The sequence below is a fragment of the Elgaria multicarinata genome, chromosome 3 (assembly GCF_023053635.1).
Source record: "Elgaria multicarinata webbii isolate HBS135686 ecotype San Diego chromosome 3, rElgMul1.1.pri, whole genome shotgun sequence".
Lineage (NCBI taxonomy): Eukaryota > Metazoa > Chordata > Lepidosauria > Squamata > Anguidae > Elgaria > Elgaria multicarinata.
In genome coordinates this window covers 7,843,597-7,859,145 of record NC_086173.1, presented here as the reverse complement: position 1 = coordinate 7,859,145, position 15,549 = coordinate 7,843,597, and the positions used below count along the sequence as shown (strand labels likewise).

At 46.3% G+C, this 15,549-nt stretch overlaps 1 protein-coding gene across 1 annotated transcript in view; it reads right to left on the bottom strand.

The window, feature by feature from the left end:
- The window catches only part of NDUFA4L2 (NDUFA4 mitochondrial complex associated like 2), a 46,002-nt gene that overhangs the window by 12,466 nt on the left and 17,987 nt on the right, over positions 1–15,549 (bottom strand). The window contains exon 2 of the mRNA XM_063119247.1: positions 13,054–13,142. Within this exon, the coding sequence (XP_062975317.1) occupies positions 13,054–13,142 (89 nt within the window). The remainder of the gene's footprint in view (positions 1–13,053; positions 13,143–15,549) is intronic.

The window sequence follows — 15,549 nt, the reverse complement described above, 5'->3', positions numbered from 1 at the left end:
TGGCAGACCCTGCAGTGACAGCAACAATAACTTGGCCTGGCCCCAGGCTCTGCAACCTCATGTTTTTCCCCTGGAGCAGTGACTCTAGTTCTTCTTCCTGGCCAAGGTCAGATTCAGAGGAACTAGGTCAGAGACTAGATACTCTTGTATTGACAGGGAAATTAAATCTTTCTATTGCTGTGTGAACAACTGACAAAGCCTACTCATTTAGTAGCCATAGAATAGATCACACTCTATTTCTCTCAGATTTATCCCTCCATACCCATAGTTCTTCCATTTTGTCCCTGCTTCAGAAAACACCCCTGTCAACATACACAACAGAAAGGCCTGGCTCTATCATGAAGCAGTAAGAAGCTGGCGCATCAGGCAGTAGAATTTGGGAAGAACAGCACTCTCTGGGTACTTGCTTGCCCACACGCTTCCCATCTGGGTGCACGCCCACCTGCCCACCTTTCTCAAGCGCCTCCCAACCCAGCTGGCCCCAACTGGCTGGCTGCCAGCCAGTTGGATTACTTTTCCTGGCATGGACACGTGTGCCTACCTCAGCAGCGTGCTGTTGTCCCAACAACAACAGCGTGCTGTTGTTACAATCTTAGAAAGGTTGGGCAATCGTGAGAAGTCCTGCGAACTCTGTTGATACCTTGCCAGATTTGCAGGGGACCTTTTCTTCTGTCACCCCTGGATTATGGAACGGCCTGCCGGAGGAGATTCGTAATATTAACTCCCTCTGTGATTTTAAGGCAGCTTTGAAGACTAGCCTTTTCCGGCAGGCCTACCCAGATTAATGTAAAATCAAGAATTGTAAAGATGTGTTGATTCCTGCACTAATGTTGTTCCCCGCCTCAATCCAAAGGGAGAGGCGGGTAATAAATTATTATTATTATTATTATTATTATTATTATTATTATTATTATTATTATTATTATGGCTCCTGATAGTGGACACAGCTGAAGGGCAGCATGCTACTGAGGCACAGACACGTGTCCACACCAGGAAAAATAAGGTACTTGGCGGCAGGCAGGCAGGGAGGAGAAGGTGGCAGTGGTGGGGTGGGTCCCCGCTTCAGGCTTCGACCTACATTGGGCCTGCCAACTGACCAAAAAACGTCTCTGGCCTTGTGTACTTGATCTGTAGATATTCGCTGATGAAACTTCCACGATGATGACCTGCTAATGTCTGCAGAGGATGGGCTGAAAGGCTGGTGAAGGAAGCATGAGTGGCATAATGAATGGATCCAGAAAGTGAAGGCCCGGCCAAACAAACTTTACTTGATTATAAAAGGCACACAAAATGCTGAATAGAACTGAACTTTTATATACAAAAAGGCCTGGCTAAGAAGCAAAGTTCTCGGGCTCCCCACCCTTGTGACTCCTGGCTGTACCCAGGACTCCAAACTGCTCTACAATATGAATATCAAACACAATAGTGTGAAATACACCCAAACTGAATGGGAACAACTCAGTTGAAATCTTCGGCCTGAGTATTTTGTCTGATGGCTTGAGGGGAGCAGTGGGGAGCAGCTTGAACTAGACCTGCCTATAGTGTATGGCTAGGGTGACCATATGAAAAGGAGGACAGGGCTCTTGTATCTTTAACAGTTGCATAGAAAAGGGAATTTTAGAGGGGTTATTTGTATATATGGAGATCCTGGTGAAATTCCCTCTTCAGCACCACAGTTAAAGCTGCAGGAGCTATACCAGAATGACCAGACTTAAAAGAGGGCAGGGCACCTGCAGCTTTAACTCTGGTGATGAAGAAGAAATTTCACCAGGTTCCCCATATATACAAATGACACCTGCTGAAATTCCCTTTTCAGTACACTGTTAAAGATACAGGAGCCCTGTCCTCCTTTTCATATGGTCACCCTAGTATGGCGCTGTAGGCCACTTCCCACATATCCTTTCTGGGGGTATACACCGAATAGTGAACATGTAGAAAAATCTGTCATGTTTCATTCTGCTCGCTTTCCCATTTCTCCAAGTTTGTTCTATCCTGTTTCTGCATCAGTTTGTAATTTGCCCACACCCAAAAGTCTGCATGAAAATTCACAGATTTTTGTGTGTGCACACTTCTTCTGCTATGTGCTTTGTTGTACACACTTTTCCTATGCGTTTTTTGCAAGTGATTTTGCAAGTAATGCTTCTTTGTGTATAGTTTCTCTTAATATGTACATTTTGTGTGATTTCCCCCTATTGTGCACATGTTTTGTAAGCATTTTTTTTCCTAAAAAAAATTGTGAATGGTATTGCTAAAATTTGGAGAAGTGCAGGTTTCGCTGTAGAGCTGCATTGCAATTCATGTGTTGATTTGGGATATGCAGATTTGGAACATTCACATTAAAATGCAAACCAAACAAATTTCTCACCCATCCCTAACTATTTAGGTATATGTTCCCTTCCTCAGGGCTAAATATACATTATGCAGGAGATCTATGACTGGATCTACTGACATTTGTGTTTTTTAAAAAATATATGAATTGCCTGCAGCAGTGGTAAGGGGTATTTATCCTTCCCCCCTCCCAACTCCAAACACACACTGTTTTCCTGATTAAAATTATCCCCCTTGCAGGATTCTGCTCCTTCCTGGGGTGAAATGCAACTGGGGGGATTTTAATTGGAGAAACAGTGCAGAGCAAATAGTACAGAGCAAATAGTTAAACCCTCCAAACTGTTGCTGTAAGAAAAATCATAGCCTGCCATATCTGTATTTCAGGACCTTGGTTGTTTTCGTTTTTATAGTCAGGAGATTCAGATTGCAACCCTATACACGTTTACCCGGGAGAAAGCCTCATTGGGTTCAATGAAAGTAATGTGGAGGCTGGTGACTCTGATTTCATTGGGGCTGTGAATTTATTATGGATTTCAGTCAGAACCAGTCATAATTCTAAAGAACAATCCATGGTGCTGAACCCATCTTGGGGACAGCACTTTAGATAGCTCCTTTAGAGTTCTGATTGGTTTTGAAAGAAACCCAGAATGGATTCACTGTCCCACCGAAATCAGAGCCACCACTGATTAGACACTGCTCTTGTTGAACCCAATGAGGCTTCCCCCCAGGTAAATGAGGTTACAGTCTGAATCTCCTGACTATAAAAACAAAAATGTATTATTATATCAACCACATATCTCCTGTGAAACATGTACTTGAAACACCAGCCACAAGTGTTAACAGAACCAACCAATGCCCGTGGAGGTTTCTCTGGGCAAGGATCAATTAAGTTGTGGCAGGAACATCCTTAGATTGTCTACTTTCCTCTGACATATGAAACATGAAGGGGATCTCATGCTGGGGGAGGGAGGGGGAAGGAAAACCACTTTCTACAAAGTATGACATGGTCTCCAATGGTAGCGTGCCCAGTTCTACTTGAAAGAGATCCTCACCATTGGAAAATATACATACTGGACATTTCAGGTAGCATCCAATTTTAGTCCTAGGTAGAGTAAACCCATTGAAATGAATGGGACAAGTGAGTTATAACTAACTTGCGTCTCATCCATTTCAATGGATTTACTCTACATAGTACTAACATTAGATGCTACCCTTCTACACCGAAGACCTTCTTCGGTTTACTGTGCAATTATATGTTGGGTAGTGGAGTGACGTAGCAAAGCATCTGCTGTTTGCAAAGGCCTGCTGGCTCGCATGCTGGTCAGGATGGGAAGTGTGTTTATATGTGTGTGTGGACTGGAGGCAGGACTTCACTTCCTTTTCTCCTGCTGGTCTGTGGTGGATCTTTCCCTTTTTAGATTTAGGCCATTGCTAGACGAGGGTTTAGCCTGGTATGAGGCCCGGGCTCCCTGCTATGCGTGCAGATGACACACAGGGGATCTCGGGGTCAGGCCGGGCTAAACCCTCCCTTGACCCGGGATAACTGGATCCACTTGTGGCCTGGTTTGGTCTAGCTGGTTCCGTGGTTTTTCCTGGCTGCTCGCTTACTCGTGAGTAGCCGGGAGAAGCCGCGCACTGGGCACAACGCTCCATAGGAGCGCTGTGCCCATCGGGCCGGGGTGTGTGTAAAATCACTGGGGGGAGATGGGGGCTGGGGGGGAAAGAGCGGACCCGGGGGGAGAGATCGGGGTAAGAGCGGAGCCAGGGTGGGGAGATCATGGATGGGGGGGCAGAGGGGGCATTGGACGTGGCGGGCGGGTGATCGTGCGGGTGGGTGATCAGGCGGGCCTGGCGATCGGGCGGCCAATCGGGCAGTGGGGGCATCAGACATGGTGGATGGGGGGGGGAAGAAGAACTGGGCCAGGGCAAGGAGATCGGGGACGGGGCGGGGGAGAGAAGAACGGGGCCAGGGCAAGCATATCAGGGACAGGGGGGAAGGAGAACGGGGCCAGGGTGGGGAGATCGTGGCCGGGGGGTGGAGGGGGCATTGGACATGGCGAGCGGGGGACGGGCAGGCGAATGAGCGGGGGGTGGACATGGTGAACGGGGGGTGGACATGGCGAGTGGGGAGCGGACGGGCGACTGAGCGGGGGACGGGCGGGCGAGTGAGCGGGGGCAGACATGGCAAGCAGGGGCGGATGGGCGAGCTAGCGGGCGGGGGGCATCAGACATTGTGGGAGGGAAATCTGGGCAGGGGGGAGCAGGGAACCCTTTATTTTTTTAAAAAAACACCTTACCTTTTCGTTGGTGCGCTCCTCCACACATGGCCCCTTTAATTTTTAAAAAAATGGCCGACGCGACGGGGCTTTCCCTTACCCCATCGCGTGTTAGGTCTAGCTGGGGGCGATGGCCCGCGCTAGCTGCAGCGCGGCCTCGCCCCCTACTCCCCACCGGATTATCAGGTAGGTCTAGCAAGGCCCCTAGTTAGTGGGAACTAACTATGTCAATGCTTTTTAGATTGTAAGCCTGTGGGCAGGGACTGTCAAGAAATACTTTTGTAAGCCACCGTGAGAGCCTTTTTTGGCTGAATGTCGGGATAAAAATGCTTAATTAATTAATTAATTAAATAATGCTAGGCTGTCATAGTTGAGGGATGTGATCCTGGAGCCCTTCAAGGGATTTGAGGGGCTTTGGATCCAGCAGATCCCAAGCTGGCCACTTTCTACCATGTTCCTGTCATGTCCCATTTGGGGGCTGACTGCCGGTAGGAGGAACATCGTTGGTGGTAGGTTTATGCCTGTGAGTTTTCTATCCTTAGATGGAAAGCTTCCAAGAGCTTCCACACAAAAATGAAAATGAGAAATGGTACTCAAGGTGGCTAACAAACGCTGAATCAAAACATCGCCTGAAAACAACTAAATTAAACACAACAACATCATCATCAACAACAGAAAGCTCAGCACCAACCCATTAAAGACCTCTTTAGCAAGAGAGCAGCTTATATGCCAAAGGTTTGTCAAATAAAAATGTCATTCTGTGCCGAAGGAAGGAGAAATGAGAGGGGGCCAACCCGGTTTAGGGTGACCATATGGAAAGGAGGACAGGGCTCCTTTATCTTTAACAGTTGCATAGAAAAGGGAATTTCAGCAGGTGTCATTTGCATGCATGCAGCCCCTGGTGAAATTCCCTCTTCATCACAACAGTTAGAACTGCAGGAGCCCTGCCCTCTTTTGTATCTGGTGACTACAAAACAGGGCAGGACTCCTGCAGTTCTGTGATGAAGAGGGAATTTTGCCAGGTGCTGCATCCATACAAATGACATCTGCTGAAATTCCCCTTTCAAAACAACTGTTAAAGATACAGGAGCCCTGTCCTCCTTTCCATATGGTCACCTTAGGCCCAACCTAGCCTCCTTCAGCAAGGAATTCCAGAGCTTGGAAACATACTTTTGATGGGAGCAAGACCAAGAGAAGGGCCTTCCCCGAATTCTTATGAGCCAGGCAGGCTAGTATAGGAGAAAGCAGTGTTTCAGATAACCTGGTCCCAAACTGCATAAAGGCTTTATAGATAATAGATACTTAAAACATCAGGCACAAGTGTTATCAGAACACAAGTGTTATCAGCTTTATAGTCCATAACCAGCGCTTTGAATTGTGCCCAGAATCAGCCAGTGAAGCAGCTTTAACAAGAGAGTCATATGCTCCCTGTAACTGGCCCCCATAAATCAACTGGCTACAGGATTCTAGACCATCAGAAGTTTCCAAATAGTTTTCAAAGGCAGCCCCATGTAGAGCACACTATAGTAGTCCAAACAGGATGCATTTAAGGCATGTGTGAGTGTGGCCAGATCAGACATCCTTAGGAATGGGTGCAATTGGCACACTTGACAGTTAAACTGATGTACGTTTCTCGTGAAACAGGAAACAGGCTAGAAGAGAGGCATAGTGGCACAGAAAGGAGTATGATCAATTGTTAGCTTACAGTGGGAAGGGGTTTGGTAGCCCAGTGTCTGAGAGCCTTCAAATCTTGGAGTTGGGCTTGTGAGTTTTCAAAGGACAGGGCAGCTGGAACAAGAAGAAATCTGACTTTATCACTTCATCTCATGAGATTTTTTTGTTTTTGTTTTGATAGTTGAAATATATTTGAGCTTTCTTTCTTTCTTTCTTTCTTTTTGCTTTGAGGTGTCTCTGAGCAAACAGCACATGATGGGTGGGGGGGAAGGCATGGGATGGAGGGCGGTTAAGCCAGAAAAACAGTCCTGGAAATCAAGGCCGAGAAAGTTCCCACGAGAAACTCTTTCTCACACACTCACGTACTTTTTCCTGCTCCTCTAACACTTTGGCCCTAGACAGGAAGCAAGAGACCAAACTATTCCATGCGGGAACCAGGCGCTAGTAAACGAAGACGCTTGCTTTGGCATTGGCAGAGAAAGAGAGTCTGAAAGCAATTGGCAGTTCCAGGCCTTTGCTGGGACCCAGAGACTGTTAAGGGAGCCACTCTCAACTGCCCCATTGCACAGTTGGGATGTGATAAGGATTGGAGAGGAAATTGCTCAGTTTATGTGACTTCATCAGCTGTTGCCCCTCTGCAAACCGAAAGTTATCCACGGAAATTCGCACTTTCCCGAATTTCGCAGTGGAGTTCTCCAATTAACAAAAATGCATATCTTAGGGAAAACAAAGTTTGAAAATGCATTATATTAGGCAAAATTGCATGTATTATGAGCAATGCACACAAAAATGCTTATGAAAAATGAGAAACTAAAACTGACAGACCCATCTAACCTTAGGTTGTGACCCCTTGAGCACAGTGGCAGTGAGGATTTGGGGTGAGATTTAGAGGAATACATTTCAGAAACAGATGATATAAGGTGGAAGTAACAACATTTGCCCTGAAAATTCCATTCCACTAATCCAGGAAGTTTTGGGAATTATTCAGGTGTTATTCTTTCCCCTTAGAACCCTCCCCACCTGCACTCCGCAGGCTGTTGGGCAACCCAAAAAATGTTTTTTATATATATGGGAAAAAGGCATGTGGAGAGCACTATGGATCACGAAAAGTCAAATCTAGCTTGTTTACAAGCAAAATCTGACCCTTAAATTTTATTTATTTATTTATTGCATTTTTATACCGCCCAATAGCCGAAGCTCTTTGGGCGGTTCACAAAAGGGCAGCTACTGAGCCCTAAGCGGATCAAATCTAGTTTGTACACAACTATTTTGGCAACATAGTGCTCTGGACACCATTCATTTAATTTTTTAAAAAACAACAACTTTTTTGTTCTTGTGGGGCAGTGTGGAGGCTCTGGTGCTTTGAGGCTGGCTGTGATTACGCAGTAGTCATGGGAAAGTGCTTCGTACCTTCTCAAAGGTGTGTTCTTCCCCAATGGGACTAGGAGGACCCATAGATAGACTCTTGCCTCAAAGCCCACAAAAACCTGGAGCTGGCTTTGCCAATGCCCGCTAAAAGGCTGGGAAGCATCCCCGGACGCCTGTTTTAGTGCTGCGTGCAGCTCACCGCAAGGTGCGTGTGTGTGTGTGTGTCTGGAGCTGATAATTGCTGTGCTAAGTGCCCTGGGCAGCTGGTGTCAAATTGAATCAATGATCACTTTAGCAGGAGCAAACAGATATTATGAAAGCATTAGGTGTCTTCAAAGTTTGACTCATGGTGCACTTGCCAGAGGCACAGGGGCCTGCTGCTTGGCCAGCGATGAGAGGGATGAGTAGCCATTCACCCCTTTGCAGCTCCTGTCCCCATCTTTTCAGGGTATTTATAAGGCAGGGTGACCATATGAAAAGGAGGACAGGGCTCCTGTATCTTTAACAGTTGTATTGAAAAGAAAATTTCTGCAGGTGTCATTTGTATATATGGAGAACCTAGTGAAATTTCCTCTTCACCACAACAGTTAAAGTTGCAGGTGCCCTTCCCTCTTTTAAATCTGGTCACTCTAGTATAGCTCCTGCACTTTAATTTCACCAAGTTCTCCATATATACAAATGACACCTGCTGAAATTCCCTTTTCTATGCAACTGTTAAAGATACAGGAGCCCTGTCCTCCTTTTCATATGGTCATCCTATTATAAGGTGACCACAACGAAAGGAGGACAGGGCTCCTGTATCTTTAACAGTGGGATTGAAAAAGGAATTTCAGCAGATGTTATTTGTATGCCTGCAGCACTGCTGAAATTCCCTTTTCAATACAACTGTTAAAGATACAGGAGCCCTGTCCTCCTTTTCATATGCTCATTGTGGTGTTACCCCACAATTTAGTATCTTGTATATGTCTAGATTAGTATGTCTGGAAAGTATGGAATGTTAGAAATGAGTGGGCATGGTTCATGATGTAATAGGGGGAAAGGCGTATATAAGGAGAGTGTTGGGAGTTTGTGAGGGGTGTGAGTTTGAGGAGTGAGTGAGAGTTTATTGAAGTGTTTGGATTCTAGTGACAGGATTGGTGTGAAGACAGTGAGGTGGTTGGTGTATGAAGAGTTTAGATTAGGCAGGACTGGAAGTATTATATTTTTATTCTAACAATAAACTTATTATTATTTTGTTAGCTACCAAATACCACGTGTCAGCTTGGCATTATTTACCTGCCTTACAGTTATTAAACACCCACACCAGGTTATAGCCACAGTATGTTCAGAGAGATCCTGTATTAAACCTGTTTCCCTCATAGCTAGGGGAAAGGTTTTATTTAACCCTCCTTCAGGTTTTCAAGTGGTGGCGCTTGGCCTGAGAAGGGTTTATGTGACGAGCCTAGTGTAAAGGGTCGGTGACCTGGAAGTCACCCTATATTTCCACAGGGGTGCAAACTAAAGCAGGGCCCAAGTTTTCAGCACAGCTTTTTTTTTCTGGCAGTTTGCAATAATGGGTGGGAAGAGAAGAGTCAATAGGAAGTGCCCTTGAAGATTGGGAGTGGGCAATTTGTGTGTGTGTGTGGGGGGGGGGACTTAGTTTAGTTTTTAGATTAGGTGGCTGAGGAGCTTGTTTCTTACTTTTTAAGACTTTTTTTTTAAGCTTTGCCGTTGCTCATAGGACCACTGCAGTCTCTGCAGCCTCCCAGCTGTGCTCCCATTGACATGCTGGGCCAAGAAATGTGACTGGGAAGCTGTGGAAAACCTCGCTGACCATACTAGCAGAAGTGAGACATTTTAAAATATTTTTTTTAAAAGAAGAAATGATACCCCTCAGCCACCTCATCTGAAAACTAAAATAAGCCAAACCTGCCCTGAAAATTTCTTAGAAATTCACTGGCCCCTCCCCAAAGGAGTAGACTATCTCCTCATACTTTCATTGGGGATGAATAATCCTGTGAAATTGTGTATTGGGGAGGAGGTACTCTCAGCCCCGTTCTGATGGAAACTGCAGATCCATGGGTTTGTTCGTCAAGGCATTGAAGCGCAGGATCCCAACAGCAGATTGGATCCACCAACTAGTGGTGTGATTCATTTGTTGAAATCTGTGAGGATTTGTGATCAGGGCTGGCTTATCACAACTAGTGCCCCAGGTGAGGAATGCCTGTGGTGCTTCTCCCCCCGGTCACTTTTGCAAGGCTACCCAGGTTTATGGTACGAATTTGATGTTGGCATCCCCTCAGCTTTGCTTTGATGCCCCCCTCAACTTTGCTTTGATGCCCCCCTCAGCTCTGCTTGGTGCCCCCTCAGCTCTGCTTGGTGCCCCCTCAGCTCTGCTTGGTGCCCCCCTCAGCTCTGCTTTGATGCCCCCCTCAGCTCTGCTTGGCGCCTTCTCATCTTTGCTTGGTGCCTCCCTCAGCTCTGCATGACACCCCCCTCATCTCTGTGCCCTGGGCTACCACCCAGCTTGCCTACCCCTAAGGCTAGCCCTGTGTGTGATGGTGTCAGTGCATAACAATCTCTCTTCATCTGCCTACCCTCTGCCTCGCTGCAAAGTACAAACATGTGATGGAAGGATGAGAATGGGAAATATAACTAGTTTGCACAAGAACATAGGAAGCTGCCTTAAACCGAGTCAGACCATTGGTCCATCTAGCCCAGTATCATCAACACTGTCTGGCAGCAGCAGTTTTCCAGGGTTTCTAGCAGATATTCTTTCCTGCAGATACTGGGGATTGAACCCGGCCCCTTCTGCATGCAAAGCAGGAGCTCTATCACTGAGCTATGGCCCTTCCCGATGCATATACATAATTTGATTTCTCTAGACTAGATCGGCGTATGCTTAATAGCTTGGAGATGAATGTGTGAATGGACTCTCACTAGAAGCATTGCATTGGAGGTGATGTGAGATGAACACCATGCTGTTTTTAATTTTGTTCACCTTCCTTTCCTTTCTTTTTAAATTCCACTTTTCCTGTTCCTTCACTCCATTCTTTTGTCTTTCTTTCTCTTTCTCTTCTTCTTTTTTAAAAAATGTAGAACCACAACAGGAAAATTAGCTGATGTGAAAGTGGTTTAATATGTAAGACACAGAACCTAGCACATGTTAGTGACCCAAAGGGAAGGGTGGGTGCATGGAGGGAACCATGGGGAATGGGGGTTTGTTCTCATATGTCTCGTACCATGAACTCTATAATTAGCAAGGGGGGAGGGGATTCCTTTTATTTTTGTTTAAAAAATTTATCTCAGAAAAGCTTTTAATAAACAACGAAATTTCCAACTGTGGCAACTGAACCTTGATGGCCCATTCACACATACTTGCTGGTGCAGTTACCAAGGGATGAGATACATGTGTGAACCATCTCTCAGACCTGACCTCTTTGCCAGTCTACCGAATCTATCCATTATGGCCCCATTCAGAAGACACCTTAAACCATGGCTTTAACCACAGTGGTTAAGCCAGAAAGCCAGGCCGTGCTCAGAAGACACCTTAAACCATAGCTTTAACCATGGTGAGTAAAGCAAAAAGCCTTTTTCATTGTGGTTAAAGCCATGGTTTAAGGTGTCTTCTGAACATAGCCTGGCTTCCTGGCTTAACTACCATGGTTAAAGCCATGGTTTAAGGTGTCTTCTGAATGGGCCCATACTCACATACTTGAGTGGTGGTTGGATTTCCTCCCTTTCCTTTGACAAGTGTTTCCTGTGATATATTTTCTCAATGTCTGGGGGGCTGGGTGTGTGAGGAAATAGGCCTGCCACTGAACTACTAATCTTATACCTATCTTTCCAGTAATATTACGTGATGAGACAATGGGATCAGAATGGCCAGTCATTCCCCACCCTGATGAAATTTCAATTTGTTGCTGCATGCAGAGTAGCATGGGGGTGGGGTGGGGTGGGGCGGGGAGAAGAAATGTCAAACACAGTGGCATGCCATCACAGGATTCTTTTACTAGATGTTGTTTGAGGAGACATGTGAGTGATGCAGGTTGATGGCAGCAGTCATGCATCCCTCACAAACCTCTAGTTAGAGCCATACTAGGTATGGTGGCAGAAAATCAGACCTCCCACTTTTTTTCAAAGGTAAAAGCAGTCACGTTCCTTCCCCCCCCCCCAATTAAATTGGGGTGTAGTGGTAGGTGGAAGGAGAAGTGGGGCTTCCTTCTCAAGATGGATAGCCCAGAGATCCAATGGATACATTTGAGATGGGACATTCCTTTTCAAAATTAAGCGTCTACATCTTCTTTGAACGTTTTGAGAACCTTTTTTTTTTTAAAAGAACTTTTAAAGGTTAAGAAAATACTCTGGTACCAATAATAAACTTAATTTTGGTATTTCCTAACCATACTTGTTCACTTCCAGCCCATGCCTACAGGCAGCAAGATTCCCTGTTGTATGATACATTTTCTTGTATGATTCTTCTTTGGGGTTCACTCCTGCTTCAGCAACATTTTTTATCAATGCTATCTATCTATCTATCTATCTATCTATCTATCTATCTATCTAACTATCTTCAAATTATATGATAACAGGAATTGTAATCCAACACACCAGGAGGACACCAAGGCTGAGAAAAAGCTGTTCTGGGTCAAATCCAGCCCTTTTGGGCTCCTAATCTGCCCCAGATGTTCATGCCCCTACCCCTAGCCCCACCCCTTTTCAACAAATGATTGGTGGTTTTCCAGATTTTGCATAGTCTTCCCCCACCCATTCTAAAAGGTTGACATGCCTCTCCAATGGCTTAGTTTTAAGCTTTAAGCTACAACTCGCTGATATTTTTGTAGGGTGACCATATGAAAAGGAGGACAGGACTCCTGTATCTTTAACAGTTGCATAGAAAAGGGAATTTCAGCAGGTGTTATTTGTATATATGGAAAACCTGGTGAAATTCTCTTCTCATCACAACAGTTAAAGCTGCAGGAGCTATACTAGAGTGACCAGATTTAAAAAAGGGCAGGGCACCTGCAGCTTTAACTGTTGTGATGAAGAGGAAATTTCACCAGGTTTCCCATATATACAAATGACACCTGCTGAAATTTCCTTTTCAATACAACTGTTAAAGATACTGGAGCCCTGTCCTCCTTTTCATATGGTCACTCTAATTTTTGGTATTTGGGTCCCTAACCTGTTTGCCATTGGCCCCACCCCCTTTGCCTTTGGCTCCACCCACAAGTGGGATGCCACCCCCGAAATCTCTCCCAAACTGAATTTGGTCCTTGGGCTGAAAGACGTTCAACACAGCTGCTCTAGATTGTGACTAACCCAGGGCTTTCTGAAATACAGGCTTGGATCAAGGAACGGCTCTGCCACAAACATTCCAGGGACCCTCACCCTAGCCTGAGAGTAATCGACCCACCCAGAAGCGTACCTCACGTCAGGGCTGTAGATGGCCAGCCTCAAAAGATAGAGGGCCGCGCTACCCAGCCCGAGTCCGATGAAGCCAATGAGGGGTATGAGCTGCAGAGAGAGAGAGAGAGAGAAAGAGAGAGAGAGAAATGAAAAATACTTAAATAAAATGAATATTTATCAGGAGGACTGGAGAGTGAAAGGGAGCCCTGACACATCAGGAGATTTACAGGGAAAATATGGCACAGCAATCGTGTAGCCCAGTTCTAGTACACAGTGTAGCTGTCAGTTTGAGTGACTGAATTAAAAGAGGGGGAGAAAAATAGCCACGTCTCGGGGAGGAATTGGATCTGGGCAAGAGAAATCGCTCGCCACTCCCCACACTTTGCAGGCTGGGGGTGACGAGGGAGAGAGCAGAGCCTTTTAACGTTGCATAGTGGAGCCAGGGGTGAGTGAGTGGGGAAGGCTGGAAGAAGGAAGCTCATCTTTTTTCTCCCTCCGCCTGCTGAGCCCTTAGAAAAATGGTAACGTGGGGGCATTTTGTCAACAGTGATGTAACTGATGGAGCGGAGGTTAGACTGGGGAGATGAGCACCTTTGTTTGCTAAATTAAAGCCATTATTTTCGGCAATACACTTAACTACCTTTCATACACACCTCTCCATCCAACTCAGATTGATTTTTCTCCATCCACTTACCCACCATTGACTCCCCTTGTTCACCCTGCATTCTCCTCCATCCCCCTCATATATCTCAAGGCCAACATCAAGGATAGGCATGGCTGGGCACAGGCCAAGGGCCAGCAGGGGCCCACTGACCAGAGCCCCCTGGACTTGCTCTTCCTGCTCCTCACCACTGCATCCTCCTTGTTCACCTGCCTGCCTCTCACCCAGACTGCAGTGATGGTGAGAAAGAGGAGTGCCCAGCCTACTTGCTCCTTGGCTCTCTGCCTGTCGAGCAAAGATGTGATAGCAATGATGAGGGAAAGGATGAGGTCCAAGACAATGAGAAGGTAATCTCACTAAGGGAGAGGCCCCATGGAGGGTGACTTGGGGTATGGCTAGACCTACCTGTGGAGGTCGGAGGATCTCGCGATATGGTGATCATGAGATCCTCCCTCTCAGTCTACATGCAGTGTGCAATGTCCCGGGAGGAAGACGACGTGGTGCCTGCCATATATTTTTTTTATTGAAAATGAGCTCAGGACCACTCCAACGAAAAAGGTATTTAAAAGAACAAACCCTCCTGCTCCCTCCACCCCACCTCTGTTGGGCATGGAGCTCCGTGCCACATGCCCTGTTCGTGGCTCCTGGCGGTTACTTGCGAGGAGCTGGGACGAAACCGGGATGGCAGCCCACACCTCCCGTGGTACATTGACGGTGCTATATAAATAAATAAATAATAATAATAATGATCCCAAGACTGCGGGGAAAAATGAGATTAAAGCCGTCCCGGTTATCCCAGGGCAAGGGAGGGATCATCTCTCCCTGCCGCTGGGATCCCCTATGCACAGGGCGTGATCCTGGCCGATCCCTGGGATATCGCCCCGTCTAGCCATGCCCTCGGTTTCTTTTTCTTCTCTCAAACTGTTGAGAGTGATAAAGAGAGAAAAAACATGAATGTTTGTTGTGTGCCCCTCATCCTACTATTGCCTCTGGTAAATAGGTTTTGCAGACTTGGGCAGTGTTTTTTTAAAAAGCCTGCCAAATTGATCTGACCAGACCAGAGACAACAGCGGGACTAAAAAAATGAAGACATAATGGCAAAGATATCTCTGATGCAGGGGTAGGCAACCTGACGCCCCCCAGATGTTTTGGACTACAACTCCCATCAGACCGTAGCCAGCATGGCCAATGCTCAGGAAGTATGGGAGCTGTAGTCTAAACCATCTGGGGGGAGTCAGCTTGCCTACTCCTGCATCAGATGTATCGTTGCCCTTACACACTCATTTTTTAAGTCCCACTGGGCCTGTTCAGACAACACACTTAGCCATGGTTAGGTCCCTAACCCTTTTGCACCAAATGGTTAGTGAGCATGTTTAAACCAGTGTTATGTAGCCACCGTAGTTAGGAATGGTTCACATTAGGGATGTGCTCCGCTCCGATTAGAATCGGAGAATCAGAAGCGAATTGGCCTGCTCCGCCTTGCCCAGAGGCGGAGTAGAAGCGGACCGCAGACCCTTAGAAGCATGGCGAAGAGAAGCACCCATAGGCGGAGCGCTTCTCTTTTCGCGGCGCGATCCGATCGCCATTTTGGAAAATTTCGCCCACAGGATTGCATTGCAGAAAAGAATAGGGGATAACTGTGTTGTTTTTTTTAAGCTATCTTTCTGAAACTTCTTGTGCTTAGAGAGTCGTGGCTGGGGGTCATTTTGAGCCTACTCTCAGCTCTCTGCGTGGTGCGGTTCGCTTGCTATAATTTTTGGAAAAATCGGGTAAAAAAAGCGGGAGAGGTACCTTTTTGAAGTGCTGAGAGGCAGAGTCATGATCACATGATCCCAAAGTTGGAGGAGGGGATAG